The sequence below is a fragment of the Ursus arctos genome, unplaced genomic scaffold (assembly GCF_023065955.2).
Source record: "Ursus arctos isolate Adak ecotype North America unplaced genomic scaffold, UrsArc2.0 scaffold_3, whole genome shotgun sequence".
NCBI classification, from domain to species: domain Eukaryota; kingdom Metazoa; phylum Chordata; class Mammalia; order Carnivora; family Ursidae; genus Ursus; species Ursus arctos.
Genome location: NW_026622985.1, coordinates 75,636,894 through 75,653,703, shown reverse-complemented (window position 1 = coordinate 75,653,703; position 16,810 = coordinate 75,636,894). Strand labels below are relative to the sequence as shown.

General features: G+C 40.5%; 1 protein-coding gene across 5 annotated transcripts in view; it reads right to left on the bottom strand.

Moving 5' to 3' along the window:
- The window catches only part of ASB15 (ankyrin repeat and SOCS box containing 15), a 31,654-nt gene that overhangs the window by 6,984 nt on the left and 7,860 nt on the right, over window positions 1–16,810 (bottom strand). Inside the window, exons 3-10 of one of the 5 annotated variants that reach the window (XM_026510277.4) lie at window positions 14,803–14,939; window positions 12,969–13,021; window positions 12,747–12,878; window positions 11,276–11,434; window positions 6,545–6,790; window positions 4,305–4,476; window positions 2,163–2,733; window positions 1,491–1,644 (exon numbers count right to left, since the gene is read on the bottom strand). In XM_026510277.4, the coding sequence (XP_026366062.2) occupies window positions 1,491–1,644; window positions 2,163–2,733; window positions 4,305–4,476; window positions 6,545–6,790; window positions 11,276–11,434; window positions 12,747–12,878; window positions 12,969–13,021; window positions 14,803–14,909 (1,594 nt within the window). In that variant the 5' untranslated portion in view covers window positions 14,910–14,939. The remainder of the gene's footprint in view (window positions 1–1,490; window positions 1,645–2,162; window positions 2,734–4,304; window positions 4,477–6,544; window positions 6,791–11,275; window positions 11,435–12,746; window positions 12,879–12,968; window positions 13,022–14,802; window positions 14,940–16,810) is intronic. The other 4 variants (XM_048214610.2, XM_044387972.3, XM_044387978.3 and 1 more) reach the window with 4 other exon arrangements.

Below are 16,810 nucleotides of genomic sequence, written 5' to 3'. Positions count from 1 at the left end.
CTTCCCTCAGTTCTCTTACCTCATTTCTGAATTTTTGTAATTCTGAACTTGTGTTTTTTCATATCTTGTATCATCTTCCGTATGCCATTTAGCTTGTTCTGAAATGAAGTTTTTAGTTTTCTCCTGTCCTGAGGGTGTGCCTTTCTGGTGTGCTTTCTGGTCAGTAGGGATATCATTCTATTCCTCTTTCTATATTTTCTTATAATAAATTTATATGAGACTTGGCCGTGATGACTTTCTGTTGCTCATTTTGGTGCGATGTGAGCTGTCCTAAAGTTTTAGAGGGATGCTTGGTCCAAGACAGCTCTTCGGACTTTACAGAACTCCCTATTCCGTTGTCTTCTTGTAATGATCCAAAGTCGTGGCTTGCCGCCTGAGATTTCCTTGTTCTGTTTGCTACCCCTCCTTTTATGTGGACTTTCTCATGCTCATGTCCTATGGTTTCGGTTTTATTTCCATTACGGGCCGTCATTCAGAATGAGAGCCTTGACAGGTCAGTTTCAAGATTTTATAGGGTCCGGGGCACCTGGCTGGCTCAGTCAGTAGAGCATGTGACTCTTGACCTTGGGATCGTAAGTTCAAGCACCACGTTGGACATAGAGCTTACTTAATAAAAAAAAAAAAAAATAGGGGCGCCTGGGTGGCACAGCGGTTGAGCGTCTGCATTCGGCTCAGGGCGTGATCCTGGCGTTACGGGATCGAGCCCCACATCAGGCTCCTCCGCTATGAGCCTGCTTCTTCCTCTCCCACTTCCCCTGCTTGTGTTCCCTCTCTCGCTGGCTGTCTCTATCTCTGTTAAATAAATAAACAAAATCTTAAAAAAAAAAAAAGATTGGTTCCCAAACATTAGTGAGCTTCAGAATCACTTAACTTCTTAAAAAAAAAAAGGAGAGAGAATTTATAGGACCCAGACTGTTTTGTAATTGCCCTTAGCCTTAGTTTTGTATTTATGATTCGCTTGTATGATTATAACTAAACTTTAAACTAGAGAATACAAAATGGCCTAACCATAAGACAAACTTGTGATAGGAATTTGTCAATAAACACCTGAGAGAGAGCATATCAAAAAGGATAACTCTAATTCATTCCATTCACTCATTTACTCAGTATTTATTATTTACTACTCACTAGGTATCATGCAAAGCCTTGAGAATACAAAAATAAACAAAATAGATGCCTGTTCACATGGAGATTATAGTCTCCATATCTTACGGTATTATAGGAGTTACCTTTTCAAAAATGAATTCCAGTCGAAATGTTAATATAGTTATAGTAGTACTCGTTATACAATTAAGGAGTTGGAAAGTACCAAGAAAAGCAAAAAATCAGCATCTTATATCAGGGGAAGTGTTAAGGATGATTTAAAAACCCAGATAATTCTGAAAATGACGTAGCACCGGAAAAGCATCACTGATGACATTAAGAGACTTCACTTACATACATTCTTCAGGAAAAAAAATTCATAGGCAAAACATTTTTTTTTTTTTTACCTAGTATTTGACGGATTTCTGGCCATTCTCTCTGTACTTCTAGTGCAGACTTCAGCTTAGTGCACAGAGGAATATAATCCATGTAATCGATTAACACACGAATAACGCTGCCTACCAAGTGTTTCATCCAAGGAACTGTAATAAACTCACAGAACTGAGAGAATTGATAGAATTTAATTTAGTAATACATTTAATATACTATATACATAAACACTCAGTTTTGTTATGAAAAATTACTGTCTCTGTCTTTTTACAGAAAATAAAGTACCCTCCTTGTAATGAACAAAAAAGAAAAATAAATTACTTATATCTGTGAAACTATGAGCCCTGAAGCTATGTGCAGGACCCTGCTGTGATTGCAGTCAACAAACATGGGCGAATCATGTTTCTTCCCATGATTCTTCTTTCCATGTTTCCATCCCCAATATTCCACCAAATAAGCATCAATTATTAATTGCGTACATTTTCACATGCTTCCACATTCAGTTTGCAATGCACGAAAAAGAAATAATCTTGTTTGCCTCGTTTTATGCTTATATTCCCATATTACTGCCAACCAAAATTCAAGAATAAGAAAAACGTAAGAGTTGATTTTTCTTTTCTTGTCACATCCCTAAAGGAGCAAACATTAGGATGCTGACCCAACAGGAAGAAGAAAAGGATGTAACTCACCGGGTTATCTTTTATTACACAAGATGTCCACCCCGGTAGTACCTCTTCTTCTATCTCTGACCACACAAACGAATTTCCAAAGATGTTCCCATGCATGCACTCAAAGCACATCTCCACTTGATAGCCGTTATTCAGCAACAGGCGCAGCATCACCTCGTCATTCAGGGCGTACTGAATGGCACTGGGGAAACGCGTGTCATTCACGCGCATAAAGTAACAATTGACGTTAGCTCCATGGGCGAGAAGCAGCCGGACAATTTCATGGTTATTGGCCCTCACTGCCACAAGTAGACAGTTGAGGGGATCTAGGTTTGGGTCCGCACCTGCAGCCAGAAGGACTTCTGTGCACAGGATGTCGTTGTTAGAAACGGCAAAATACAGCGCCGTCTTCCGCTCGTCGTCATAGCTCCCGGAAATGTGGTCCGCGAGCAGGGTATTGACGTCAAAGCCATTTTCAATAAGCAGCTCCAGGCACTGCGCATTTTGTCCATCTGCTGCTGAGTGAATTGGTGTTAGCCCACTTTTCTGGATTGCATTTTTGGATGTTACTGGGATAAGATACTTCAGCGCACTAAAAAAAAGAAAAAAAAAGTCAAACATCCACATGGCATGAAGAAAATGAATTTAAATCAGCTTCCTCACTAGACAAGTGAATGCAGTTTGTTTTCTTTCTTTTATTTTCTCTAGACAACCTCATGCAAAAACATGTAACATTTGACCTTTGTCCATTGGCTGTCTACTTCATTTAGTCTAATTTAGTTTTGTTTTTAGTTTCCCATTCTAAATATTCCTGGGGAACATGCTGGAGGTTCTGTGTTTGGTCCTAGAATTGTGGTTCCTCAGGAGCCCTCCCCGTCTTCCAATTCTTTTCGGAACAACATAATACTTAGAAACAACCAAAGCTATTTAATGGAAAAAAATATAAAAGAAGATTGGCGCATTTGCTGCCACAGAAGAATGCTTCATGATCTTGACCATGAGAATCATGAAGTCATAGGGAGTGACGTTGGAACAGAAGAGCAACAGGAAGTCTGCGGAGGTGAAATGACTTGTCCAAGGTCACACAGTTGGATGTGGAGCAAGGACGAGAGTTTAGGCCTTTCGAGTTCTCATTCCTTACTTCTCTTTCACTGCTTCCTGAGTGGTCCGTGCTTAGTAGTGGCCGTGCACGCCCTGCCTGCTCCCATATAGCTTGCCATCGAATTATCAGTCACAAAAGAGAGTCCGTATTATTCCATCAATCTATATCAGTCCAATGGGGATAACTAACCACAGCTTATGTTTCTAAGAACCTGTGATAAATAGTCGTGAATTTCACACTTGACTGAACCACTAGACATGCATGAGAGCCACAGGCAAGGAGAACTTGATCTCTTGTGCCTAATTCAGAGCTACCATGTGTGAATTTATGAACGCTGGGAGTAAATCCAGGTAAACTTTAACAACATGTCACTTAGCGTCGATTATGTGTCATTGGCTACTTAACTTAGCCAATGTGGCCACTGAAAGCGATAAAGCCTGATGATTTCAAAGTTTTTGAACTTACAAAATATATTTAATTGCCTAAAACCGTCCTCTTACGGTGGGTAGTTTAATACAGTGATTATAGACTTCCACTGATGTGTTGATTGTGGCACCTGTTGTGATTTAAAAATTTATCCAAACATTTTTTTGAATAAAGAAATCGCAACTTATAATGAAACTTTTCTATTCAAGGATAAATTTGACATTGTATCATAATATCTGTAGGTATTAGTAAAAATTAGAGTAATACTGGTAAAATTTCACAAAATCCTTTGCAAAAGGCAGAAGTTTTAGGAACCCTGTAGCCTTTTGTTAAACACATTGAAAACAAAACAGAACAAAACAGAAAGGCATATTTGGGTGGCTTGTGCAGAATGTTCAGTTATAACTTGCTTCCTTCTAAAAGAAATTTTTTTTATTATAAAAGTAGTGTAAGTTCAGTGTGGAAATTTCATGAAGTACGTGAAAATAAAAAGAAAGGGAAAAAGCCAAATATTTATATTTGTCTTTTTCTTTTCAGATTTTGGGAAGTATCATATGGATAGACTTGAGACTCCACTGTATATACAATTTTGTAGTTTTCAACTGAAAATGATCATCTTACGACGTAATACTCACAGATAGTGTCCCTCGTAGGCAGCTCGGTGTATTGGGAGATGGCCTGCTCTGTTGGGTACATTTCCACTTCCTCCGTATTCCAGCACGAGGGAAATGCAGTCGGGATTGCCCCCTCCTGCTGCCTCAAACAACACTGATGCCCCATCATCCGCCAAAGCAAACACATCACCGCCTGGCAATATAAAACATATGGCATAGTGGTAACTGGAGTTATCATGAAATTGTCAAGATAGTCTCCTTAAAAACAACCTGTTGTTTGCCTTTCTGGCTAGGACTTAAACATATAGGATTAAGAACATCTGTGTTGGGACACCTGGGTGGCTCTGTCAGTTAAGCTTCTGCCTTTTGGTGCAGGTCATGATCCTGGGGTCCTGGGATCGAGTCCCATGTTGGGCTCCCTGCTCAGCGGGGAGTCTTCTTCTCCCTCTGTCCCTCCCCTCTGCTCGTGATCTCTCTCTCTCCCATGCTCTCTCTCTCAAATAAATAAAATCTTAAAAAAAAAAAAAAAAGAGCATCTGTGTTCTCGGTATTTTCAATAAACAACTGTGTGTGCATGTTTTGTTTTCTTAGAGAATCTTTGCATCACAACAATGTCTGAAAAATCAACAAGTCAAGTTTATGCATTGTAGACAAAGGCTCCCAGGGAAAGGGAGAGTTAGCTTTCCAAATTATAAAACGATGTTAACTCTCTATCTCATTTCAACAACTGCCCTCTAGGTGCTGTGTGTGACCCAGCAGAAGATCCTAAAATAAATCTGACTACCCGAAGCGGCTCAGAGGGGAAATACAACAAAATATCATCCAACAACACAAGCGTGTGGCATTCAAGTGACCTCAGGGCAGTCCTGATGTAGAAGGAGGTCTGTGTTTGAATTCTGGCTCCGCTGCCGCCTGGGAGAGTCTGGGCAGGCTACTTCTATGAATCGCCATCTCCTCGTCTGTAAACTAGAGGAATGCGGCGTATTTGGTAGGGCTCAGAGGATAATTAAATGAGATTGACTGGTGGGGGGCTGTGAAAGTGTTCGTTTTTTTCTCCATAGAGGATCCTTGTGGAAGCATGTGATCCTAGCCTTTATTTACACATGGGAAAACCGAGCACCAGAAGTTTTAGCAAGGCTAGTGTCGGACCGCAAGGAGGTGGTGGAAGCCAATTTAAAAATTTGGTCTCTTAAATCTCGGTTCGGCCCTTGGAGGCTCAAAGGAGGGCAACGTCACGACCTTTTGGGAGAATCAAGAAAGGCTTTAGGGGGGAGGTGTCTCGAGAGTGAGTTATGTTGGAGAATATTCCAGATGAGAGGAAGGGCCGGGCGCGAGCCCAGACAGAGGGAATGCGGGTACATTCCGGAATCCTGCTGGTCTTGTACAGCCGGGGTACAGGACATGCTGAGAGCAGTGAGGGACAGACCTGGAAAGACAATTGTGGCTGATGCAGTGGGGCCGCGTGCGTGACTCAGAGGCTGCGGGGAGCTGCTGGGAGTTTTCTGAATACACCGCTGTAGCTGTCCTTCGGGGAGAACAGCGGAGTTGCAGCACGTCGTATGGATTCTCTGACAGGGAGCCCGGAAAAGGGCGGCATGGTTAGGAAACAACTGCTCTGGTCCAGGGAAGATGTGAGGATCCTGCCTGGTATGCAAACCAACGGGGCTGGCACGGTGCGAACAGGTGGGAGAGACACCGCGCGACTCGGCAATGGGCTGGATTTGGAAAGGAAGGTGATGGAGGGCGTGGAAGTAAATCCAGGCGTTCCGTCTTGGTTGAGAACGATTATTAGGTCAAAAGTGTGAAGGAGGAATTCCGTTTTGGAGAAGCTAATGGTGAGGCCCTGGTGAGCCGTCTCTGTGAGGCTGGGCCGCCCCTAGAGAGAGCAGCCAGGCCTGACCGTGCGGATTTGCAGGTCGCGATGTAGCGGGTGTGACTGAGCGCGCAAGAGCGGGTTTCCAGCGGCTCCGGAGGGGCTGGGTGCAGAAGCCCGAGGCCCGCTACACGCAGGACAGGAAGGCGAGCCAAGGAGGGATGGAGAAAAGGAAATCAGAGACTGGAGAATCATCAAGAATGTGCAAATGGGTTAGGTTCGTGATGGGTGGTAAGGAGGGCACGTATTGCATGGTGCACTGGGTGTGATACGCAACTAATGAATCATCGAACTTTACATAAAAAACCAGGGATGTACTGTATGGTGACTAACATAAACAAAAAAAAAAAAAAAAAAAAAAAAGAATGTGCCATTCCGTTTCAAGTACCTCTGTGGATGAGGTGTTCCAGCACGTCGCAGTGACCATACTCAGCAGCGACACCTAACGGTGTGACGCCAAACCCGTCTCTCAGGTGGACGTTGCCTCCGTGGTTCAGCAGCAGAGCCACGATATCCTTGCGGCCTTGTTTGGCTGCTTCGTGCATTGCCGACCATCGCTTGGCACAGGGCTGGTCAAGGCTGGTGTTGTGTTTAAGCAGAGTGAACACCATGTCATAGGAGCCCTTTTTCACAGCTGGAGGGTGATTTTTAAAAAGAATATCAACAGTAGGCATATGAACACGCATCCTTCAGATGGTGTGACACGAATTATGAAATTTAATATGAAAATAGATATTCACTATTCCCTTTCCTTCTACGAGAGGATATTGTAGTTTTCATTCCCTTCTATTTCTCACACCCAGGATGACGTTGCCTTCTCTTTAAGAGCCTGGCCTGAGGGGGGGTAAGAGTTTCATGGAATATAGTGCACTTCCCTAAAATAGGATGTTGTATATACTCTTTCTAAACTTTAGAAAATGAAAATGAATGAAATAAAAATAGCCTCCACTATAGGGTTGAATAAATTAAATAATGTATGGAAATGCTTAGTGTACACTAAGAGCTCAATAAATTATAACTGTTATTATTAATCTAATTTCATCACTTCTAGGATCCTGGGCCACATGTGTAAATTATGTTTATTAAGCCCCCTCCCCAACCCCCAGAAAGATTGTTTTCCTCCACCAAACAAAGCATCGAGTATTAAATGAACTTCCCTCTCCCGTGATCTTAATGGGAGGTTAGCAATGAGAATGTTTTTAGGTTTTTTGGAGAGAGAGAGCGAGAGTGCACATAAGCAGGGGGAGACTCCTAAGCAGGCCCCATGCCCAGCATGGAACCCCACTTGGGGCTTAATCTCATGACCCCGAGATCATGACCTGAGCCGAAATCAAGAATCTGGTGGCTTAACCGACTGAGCTCCCTCGGCGCCCCAGCAATGAGAATGTTAAGAATCCCAGTAGGTCTGGTGTTGTAAACAGGTGAAGTATATGACTGCTAATGCACTCCAATGTAAGCGATCCGCTAGAGAGATGTCTCTCCCCCCTGCTGCTTCTAATAGATAAAATCACAGTTAAAACCACCCGCCTCCGCTCACTTGGAGTTAAGAGATTGTCCCAGTTTAGATATAAATAATTCTGGAAGATGTAATATCTTTTTCTCTTATCAGTAAGTAAAATCTTTTTTTTTTTAAGATTTATTTGTTTATTTGAAAGTAAGAGCACAAGCGCATGCACGTGCTCGAGTGAGGGGTGAGGGGAGGGTCAGAGGGAGAGAATCTTCAAGCAGACTCCCAGCTGATGCAGGGCTCCATCTCAAGAGCCTAAGATAAGGCATGACTGGAGCCGAAACCAAGAGTCAGAAGCTCAACCGACTGAGCCACGCAGGCGTCCCAGTAAGAAACAGAGAGGGATGAGTGCTACTCCCTGCTAACGGAGGTAAGTACAGTTTCATTCATTCATTCATTCATTCACTCATTCAGTTCACACACTCTGGCTGTATGAAAGGCACCGTGTCTTACACTGTGGACAACAGAAAAAAGATGGACTTGGTTCTCACTCGTGGAATTTATAGTCTAGGGAAGAAGCCTATGATGTCTTCTATTTGAAGAGAGACTCAGAGTCCAGGCCTTGCTGGGAAAGGCAGGAGGAGATGAGGGGCCACATAGAACGTCCTGGGGAGCGGGGGCAGAATACAGAAAGCATCAAAGGCCAAGGCGAGGGAAAGGGCTCCTACCAGAGGACGAGGACAAACTGCCTACTTCATTTGGAGGCAGGCAGGCCATCACTGTGGTGAGATTTCAGCTTTTCTCCCGCTCACTAAGTAGAGTGTTGACAAATGCCTTTCTCTGAATTGCCCACCTGCCACTGGCAGCTCTAATTATAGTGAATGACCTCATCCTAGCTGGTGTCATTGCAGAGAAAAACATCAATACGTGAAATGAGCTCGGAGATATGTGTCCTCATTTATTTTCTTGCGCCTATTGCATTTTTTCTAGAAAAAATGTGTTAAAATAATGAATCTCTTCTATCATGATCTATTTTCCTTTTGTCTGACTCAGAAAACATGTTGATTAGAGATATTAGTCTTCATGAAAATAATATCACATATAGGCCACAACTTAAAACAATTTTAAGAATAAAACCTCACATGCAATTTAACTGTTTTGGAACTAAGAATATATTTACTTCCCATAGAAGTAATAATGCAAATTATGGGGAATCCCTTCCAAGCTAACCTGTGAAGACATTCTTAATCAATAAATGGCTGAAATAATGAAAACTAATAGGCACAGACATGGTATTTGTGTAACATAACTAAGTAAAATAAAACTTAAGTAATATATATATATGTATATATACATGTATATACATATATACATATATATGTATATACACATACATGTATATATATATATACATGTATATATATATATATATATATCTTCAACAATAATGCTTAAAGAAACCAAAGAGTTAGGGAATTAGAGACTTTTGCATAGGTTATAGGTACTTTTGAACACTTCATAGTTTGCTGGCACTTTTCCTTTTTATTTTAAATTTCTGTCATTTTCTTTCTTTTTCTGGACATATGTGTTTTGCTCATGTAATTGTCTTATTATTAGCACTGATTTATCTTGTGACTCATAAGACAAATAGAGAAGAGACATTTTTCTGAGGTCTCTTGACAAGGATTGGCAGATCGAAAGAGGAGACAGAGGGCAGAGGATGTATACTGATTTGTGAGAAAGAAAATGTCTGACTCAAAATCCCCTGCGCTGTAAATGGCGTAAGGTTGTGGGACAATGGAGGGCAGTGGAACTGAGATGTGCTCCCTGGTTCCCAGGGTTTCCTCCATCCCCCAGGCCCCAGTGGCCAGGATAATCCTGAACTGGAGAAAGGTGACACCAACTTTGGAGGGTGGGCAGAGAGGGAGTCTGAGTGCAAAATACCCTTAATAAGTGTCAGATGATGACAAATTAGATAGTTAGCACTCAACAAGTAACTGTGTGATAACTGATACATCAAAGTACCACAAAGAAGGGCGAGACGGCTGATGGGGAAGAAGACCCCCGAGGGACCCAACGCGATATTTATTTGGCCATCTAAGGATATTCCATAATGAAGACAAAGATGATGGCATTGGGCTAAGAAAAATAAAAATGACTTCACGCAGAAAAATCCAAAGAATGGTAAATTTTCCTCTTATCTCTCCTTTTATAAGTTAATGGACTGTAAATAGCAAATTTCAAAGTAGACTAGAGAGTCCAGGAGAAAACTGGGAAAGTGCCATGGAAGATCCATTTTCCTATAGAATTTAAAAATACTTGGCAAGGGCTCCACAAAGAAGGTCCTGGAGAAGGTGACCCAAGAAAAACCCCATTCTCCAGATACGTGGGTGATGGAGACATAAGCGAACACCTTCAGAAAATTTCCTTCGTGAGACTTTTGTCTTCTCCTGATATTATCATTTAGCTTTTAGAAAATATTATTTCCAGATGTTAACTCTATTTTGGCTCTGATAACTCAGTGACCAACTTCCTTTCCCACACTTCAGATATTGCTAGCGTAGAGAAACTAACATATGCAACTTTGAAGTGCATATAAATGCTTAACACTCTGTTGTAAGCATTAAAGAAAAACAGAAGCAAATAAAGCAAAAAGAAATCAAATGAGTGGTAATCGTGACTTAGTTGTCCCTTAAATAAGTGAATTGAGAATAGCAACTAGAGAATAATTCTACATTCGCAAAGCGAGACAGTATACAACCTGGGAAAGTGTGTGTGTGTGTGTGTGTGTGTGTGTGTGTGTGTGTTTGCTTTTGGCAGAAATCAAATATCTATAGATATCTAAAGAACTATCTATAGAAACAACAGCACATATGTGGATGTCACTGCAAATACCTCCTGGTATGTGCCTTTAAAAATAATGCAGATCACATTAATAGTGGCGATGCAACCACAGGGGAATATTCCATTTTGTGTGTATAAAACCTGCTCAGGGTAAGAGTTCTGGTTTACTTATAAGAAGCACAAGGTTATTGTGACAAATTCCACTACTCTACATCCCTATGTGACAGGAAATGTTATCTCTGGTCATTTGTAGTTAATCTCATCTCATTTTGCAAGCAGACTTGCCAATTTTTATTGGTCAACAAAAATAGCAGGATACACAGACTGAGAAGAAAATGACAAATGATACCTTTAGGTTTATCATCATTCCTTGTGTCATAGTTGTGAACCCCTTTGTAGGTGCCCAGGGCTGCATTGATGTGATGAGAATCTGCTGGCGCCTCATTGCTCTGATGTGAACTTGGTGTCTCTCTTTCGAGCCCCCTTTCTGCCTCTTTCTTCTGGCTGCATATTACACATGAAACCCTATTCACAACTGGACGCTACCTAGAGAATACTCCTTTAGAACCTAGGCACTTCTGGCCTCACAAAGTTCTGAAGTTGGATCCCTCCTACTTAGTTGGTGCTGAAGGATCTTTCACATTTGACCTCTTTGTGGGATTAAAACACCAAAATCATAGAGCAGATGAGATGGGTGTTAGGGGAGGAGCTCAGGGACTAGAAAGAGATGAGGTCACATAACTTCAATACATAGTGGTTTCCAATACATACTTATTAAATATTTCTTTGTCTCAAACTATAAAAGTTCTAGGAAAAAAGGTCATTTACCAATCAGAAGGGGTGTCTCTCCTTTGTCATTTTTGGTGTTTGGCCACACTCCCTTTTCTAGTAAAGTTCTTACATTTTCCACCAGACCAGCTTTGACTGCCAAAGTCAAGGGTGTTTCTCCATCAGAGGTCTTGAACTCCCAGAGTGTCTGGTAGGATGCTGAGATGTGAAAATATTGTATAAAGTTAAAAATCTTTACTCAAAAGATATCACAGAGATCAGAATAATCCAACATTATGCACTTTAGATTGGACAAAGTCAACTGATGAAAAGGAAAGATTTAAAGACATGATTAAAGTTTATCAAATGATGGTGAGTATAAGTAAATGAGCATGGACTTGACAGCTAGAAAACCAAAATCTATGTTTCGAGGGTTTTTTATTTTAATGGATTGCAAATTCTCATTTTTTGATAAATTATAACATAACTCCTCAATCCTTCGTATTGTTATTTAAATTGCACCTGAAATTGGTTTTTGTCAAATGAAATCTGTGAATGTGGGAATAAGAATGTATTTGAATACTGTCAGAATATGTTAGAAAATACCGTGCTTAACATCACCTTCTATATCTAGTTGTCTGATTATCTGCTTAGCTATTTTTTTCTGGCTGGCTGGCTGGATAGTTAATTATCAAGTAGCTATGATTGTCTCCTAGTGCATAGAATGAGGGAGCAACATTGAAGGTTATTGAAAGGGCACTCGCAAGACGTTTTTAAAAGTTGCCAAGATGTGACAAATATTGTGCTAGAACATCAGAATTATCAAAATTATTATTAATACTTAATTTTACTTAATACTTAATATCGATTTACCATGATATTTACTAATGTTTACATTATGAAAAAAGTAATGTAATATAAGCACAAAATATTGTAAATATACTTGTTGTACAGTAACGATCTTTTGGAAACTGTTAACTCAAGAGACAGTCAGGATGCAAAATTAAAAAGCTGACTCCCTAAAGCAAAAAGCTTTATATTCAAATCAATTAATTCATGATATATATAAACTTGTATTACTTTTAGGTTATAGCCACATCTTCAAGGCAACTTCTGTCACATTCTTAGATAGATGCAAAGGGTGAACCCTGGACCTCACAAAATGTGCTAATTCTCTTTTTTTAGAGAGAGTGTGGGTGCGGGAGTGGGGGAGGGACAGAAGGAGAGGGAGAGAGGGAATCTTAAGCAGGCTCCATGCCCAGTGCAGAGCCCGACATGGGGCTCAATCTCACAACCCCGAGATCATGACTTGAGCCAAAATCAGGAGTCCAATGCTTCACTGACCTAGCCACCCAAGCACCCCATAAAATGTGCTAATTTTTATACTCTGAGTATAAAACATGGATATTCTCTTTTCCCTATTCCAAATTATCTTTTATTCTGCTTTTTCTTTTTGCTTGTGTTTGTTGGGAACACTCAAAACTTCTACATTTTGCTTTGGTTTGGTCAAAGGGATTTTATGTTCTCTTACCATCCAGAACAACTTCAAGTATTTGTTGAATGGGTTGAACAACAGCTTCGTGCAATGGAAACCATCCTTTTTCATCAGCTTCATCCAATGCATATTTGTATTTCACACATTCCTGGAGCTCCAGAATGTGACCTAAATTAAACACAAGTGCTGGTAACACATCTCTGTCTCAGCAAAGTGAAATCTCCAACCTGTCCCATTGTAGGCAATACACCCATTTACCTTGTTTTATGGCTTCCACAAGTTTTCTGTTTTGATCACTTAGTGGTGCAAATCTACCAGAGAAAGAAAAATAAGCCATATTTATCCTAGTGGTGTACTTCTAAAAACCCAAACACTTAACTTGTATTGAGTTTTTGTACAATCAAGGTCTACAGGAAATGCACACAACGAATTTTATTTACTTTAAAAATGTTAATGTCTAAGAATCAGACCCAGTATATTTGTGGTACACTAGACCTAAGCACATTAGTACAGAGGACAGGATTCAAGATTATAACACTATCTCTAAAATTAGTGCTAAGCAATGAAAATGGAGTAAACAATTGTAGTCAGAGTCGGAAGAGCTGATTTCAGTTTTCATGATTTTATGATCCTGGGGAGGCCAGTTAGCCTCTCTGGGTAGTGGTTTCTTCATCTCTAAAATGGTGGGACTAAATAGAAAGATGTCTAAGGCTTCTTCCAATTTTAAAAACTCTATGCTCAATAAAGTTTATTGTTTTGAACTTAATAATTGCTGAATTGGGGGCTTATGATCCACACTGCATGTTAGAATCTTTAATCAACTGATCTACAAGTGAAAACAGGCGAGCGTTTACTAAACAAACTCCTAGTCATTGGCCCAACAGGTCGTGATTTCAACCCTCCTGGCAATTCTCTCGTGTGTGTGTTTATTCAAAGGAAACAAGGTATTTCATAACAAATTGATTCAACTCTTATTAAGCAAAAACATCTCCTGGCATTCTAGAGTTGTGAAAGCCTTCTTAGGAACTCTGTTGGAGATAAGGGAAAAATTAAAGAGACCCAGTTTAAAGGTACTGTGTCCATTTTTAAGAAACTCAAAAGCAATAATTTTATAGCATGGAATCTATTCAAAAGCACTACTAAATTCCAAAATACAGGATTCTAAGATATGACAATAGAATGCAAACTAACGTTTATTTTTGTTAGAAGTATAATGTGTGTTGTTCAAGACAGAAATCTACTTTATCAGTTTTAGACTGTATAACTTCTGCTAACATAAAGCATCAATTTTGTGTCTAATTTGTTAACTTCTGTCATTTGGATAGCAGATAATTAAATAGGCTGTGGTTTACGTAGTACTTATTTTTATTAAAAGCCCTCAACTCTTTCCCATTCTTTGGGGCTAGACTTAGGGGCTAGTCCACACCATTTTTCATAGTTTGAAGATCCAAAATGAAATACATCACTTATAAAGGTTGTCTGAGTCAGTAGCAAAAGGGGTTTTAAATATTTAGAACAGACCCCTGTACACCTATCTATATTTTCGTTGTATAAACCATACTCACACATTTGTTCAAATTACTTATTGTCCTTTTTGATTCTATGTTAATTTAAAAAAATAGGCAATCCTAGCGGCGCCTGGGTGGCTCAGTCGTTAAGCGTCTGCCTTCAACCCAGGGCGTGATCCCAGATCCCTGGGATCGAGCCCTGCATGGGGCTCCCTGCTCCCCTGGGAGCCTGCTTCTTCCTCTCCCACTCCCCCTGCTTGTGTTCCCTCTCTCGCTGGCTGTCTCTCGCTATGTCAAATAAATAAATAAAATCTTAAAAAAAAAATAGGCAATCCTATACAATCAAATCCAACTAAGAATTTCCCATTTAAGGTTATTTCCATCTCCCACAGGAGGTGGGGGTTTGTGGAAGATCATATGGCTGAAACCTATGCACAGTGGCCCTGGTAAAGCCATTGGATTCCCTGCCAGAAAAGAAGAGTAAGCATTTTCCTAGCAGAAGGGCCAGGAAGTGTCTTTCATTTTATCTGACAACAAAATGAATGCCATAAAGAAATTTTGTTGACGGTCAACTTAAACGTTACCTTTCAGAATAAAATACAGACTTGCTGGCTTCAATGGATTCTTGAATACTGAGCTGAATATCATAATTTGTAAGATGGTCTTCATCGGGGTCATCATTAGTATCCATGACTGGATAGAATTTTGGAAGAGGCAGTTTCTTATCAGCAGACAACACAGAAAAGTACATACAGTTAATGTGAAAGATGCAGGATGAAAAACTAAAATGCATTCATCTTTCCCCATTGAGCAAACATCAATGTAGTTCACATTTTAATCCATATTATATATGAAGTCCATCCTAACTTTTGAAACCTTTAACTACCTGCCCTTTAGGTGTCTGCATTTTCTAATTTTGGCCTTTTTTTTTCATTAATGACTGTAGTTAGGCTTATAAGAACTCATTTTCCCATGCTTCTGACTTACACGAATTTCAGCCTACCAGTTTTCTGAAGACACTGCTCTACACAGCACATTAGAAGTTTAAAACTCAAAGCAAGAAGTAAGGCAGAGACAGGAATAGAGAACAGCGAGCCTTTTACATTCTTAACTTTTAATTCTGTGTCTGCTGTGTTTGCTCATTTGCTAATTTATTCCTTTCCTCACGTCAGTAATGTTTGAGTTGGCTGCTTTGAACGTGGTAATTCTGTATTTGTGTTCACCTTCTAAGACTCTATGCTCTTTGAGGGAAGGGCTCTCCCTCACTCATCTTTGCACCCCTTATGACTCTGGAAGGTGCTTGGCCCAGAGAAGCTTCCCAATGACATTTGTTGAAAGAAAATAAAACAGAAAGTCACAAATGTAGGGGCCTAGCCTTGTCCTCAAGAAATTTAACAGAACAAACAGAGAAAACATGAAGGAAACTTTAAACAGAAGGAACTGAGAACTGGGGTGCTTGGGTGGCTCAGTCAGTTAAGTGTCTAAGTGTTCTATGACTAGGTTTAATGATCCATATGAAATTATTTTTGATTAGTGGTCTTTATGAGCCAAAATGTATGATCTATTTGAAATTTTACATAGTGATGTGTCTTTCCAAGGAGAAAACAACGGAAACAGTTTTCTTTTTTTCTTTCTTTTTTTTTTTTTAAAGATTTTATTTATTTATTCGACAGAGATAGAGACAGCCAGCGAGAGAGGGAACACAAGCAGGGGGAGTGGGAGAGGAAGAAGCAGGCTCATAGCAGAGGAGCCTGATGTGGGGCTCGATCCTATAATGCCAGGATCACGCCCTGAGCCGAAGGCAGACGCTTAACCGCTGTGCCACCCAGGCGCCCCTGCCGGAAACAGTTTTCTGTGGGCACTTTTCAAAACACAGTTGATACTTGCTTTACCACCTCTCATTGCTCATGTTTAGCTGATCGTGACTGTGCCTGACCTGTGGACACCCTGCACATGAACTCGATGGCATTGTTTTGATTGTACTTGCATTGTCTGCACCAGTGCCCTTCTACCATCTTGGAACATAAAAGAGAGAATCGTAGTAATGCTGGGAGACTGCCCATGAGAGAGTAACAGCATCCACCGAGTGCATTTCCTCACACCGTGATATCTCAGTCTACTCAAAAAGCCAACATACGCCCTAAGGGTCTTATTCACCAATTAGATTCAAGTAGTAGTTTATTTTTTATTAGTTGTTCATTGGTTCATTTTCTATCACCCCATTCCCCCATAGAATGTAAGCCAATAAGAGGAGGGAATTAGTCTGTATCTTCAGTACCTAAAGAAGCACCATCTCAAAGTCTGTGGTCTCTAAAAGTGTGTTGAATGAATGAACGTGTGAATGAATGAATGAGTTAATTAAAAACCCACTAACATAAGCTTGGCTCTGCTTTATTCTTACAACTGACCGTGGTACTCAGGTATGGAGTCTTTCTTCCAACGAAAAAAGTGTGATGGCGCACTCTGTGCTTGGCTTCCTTTTTCTCACTTCTGTGCTCTCACATCTTATTCCCCTTCAATCATAAGCCCCTCCAGCTCTTCCACACTCAGGGCCCACACTGCCTCAGGCCTGGCTCAAGATGGTCCTCCCTC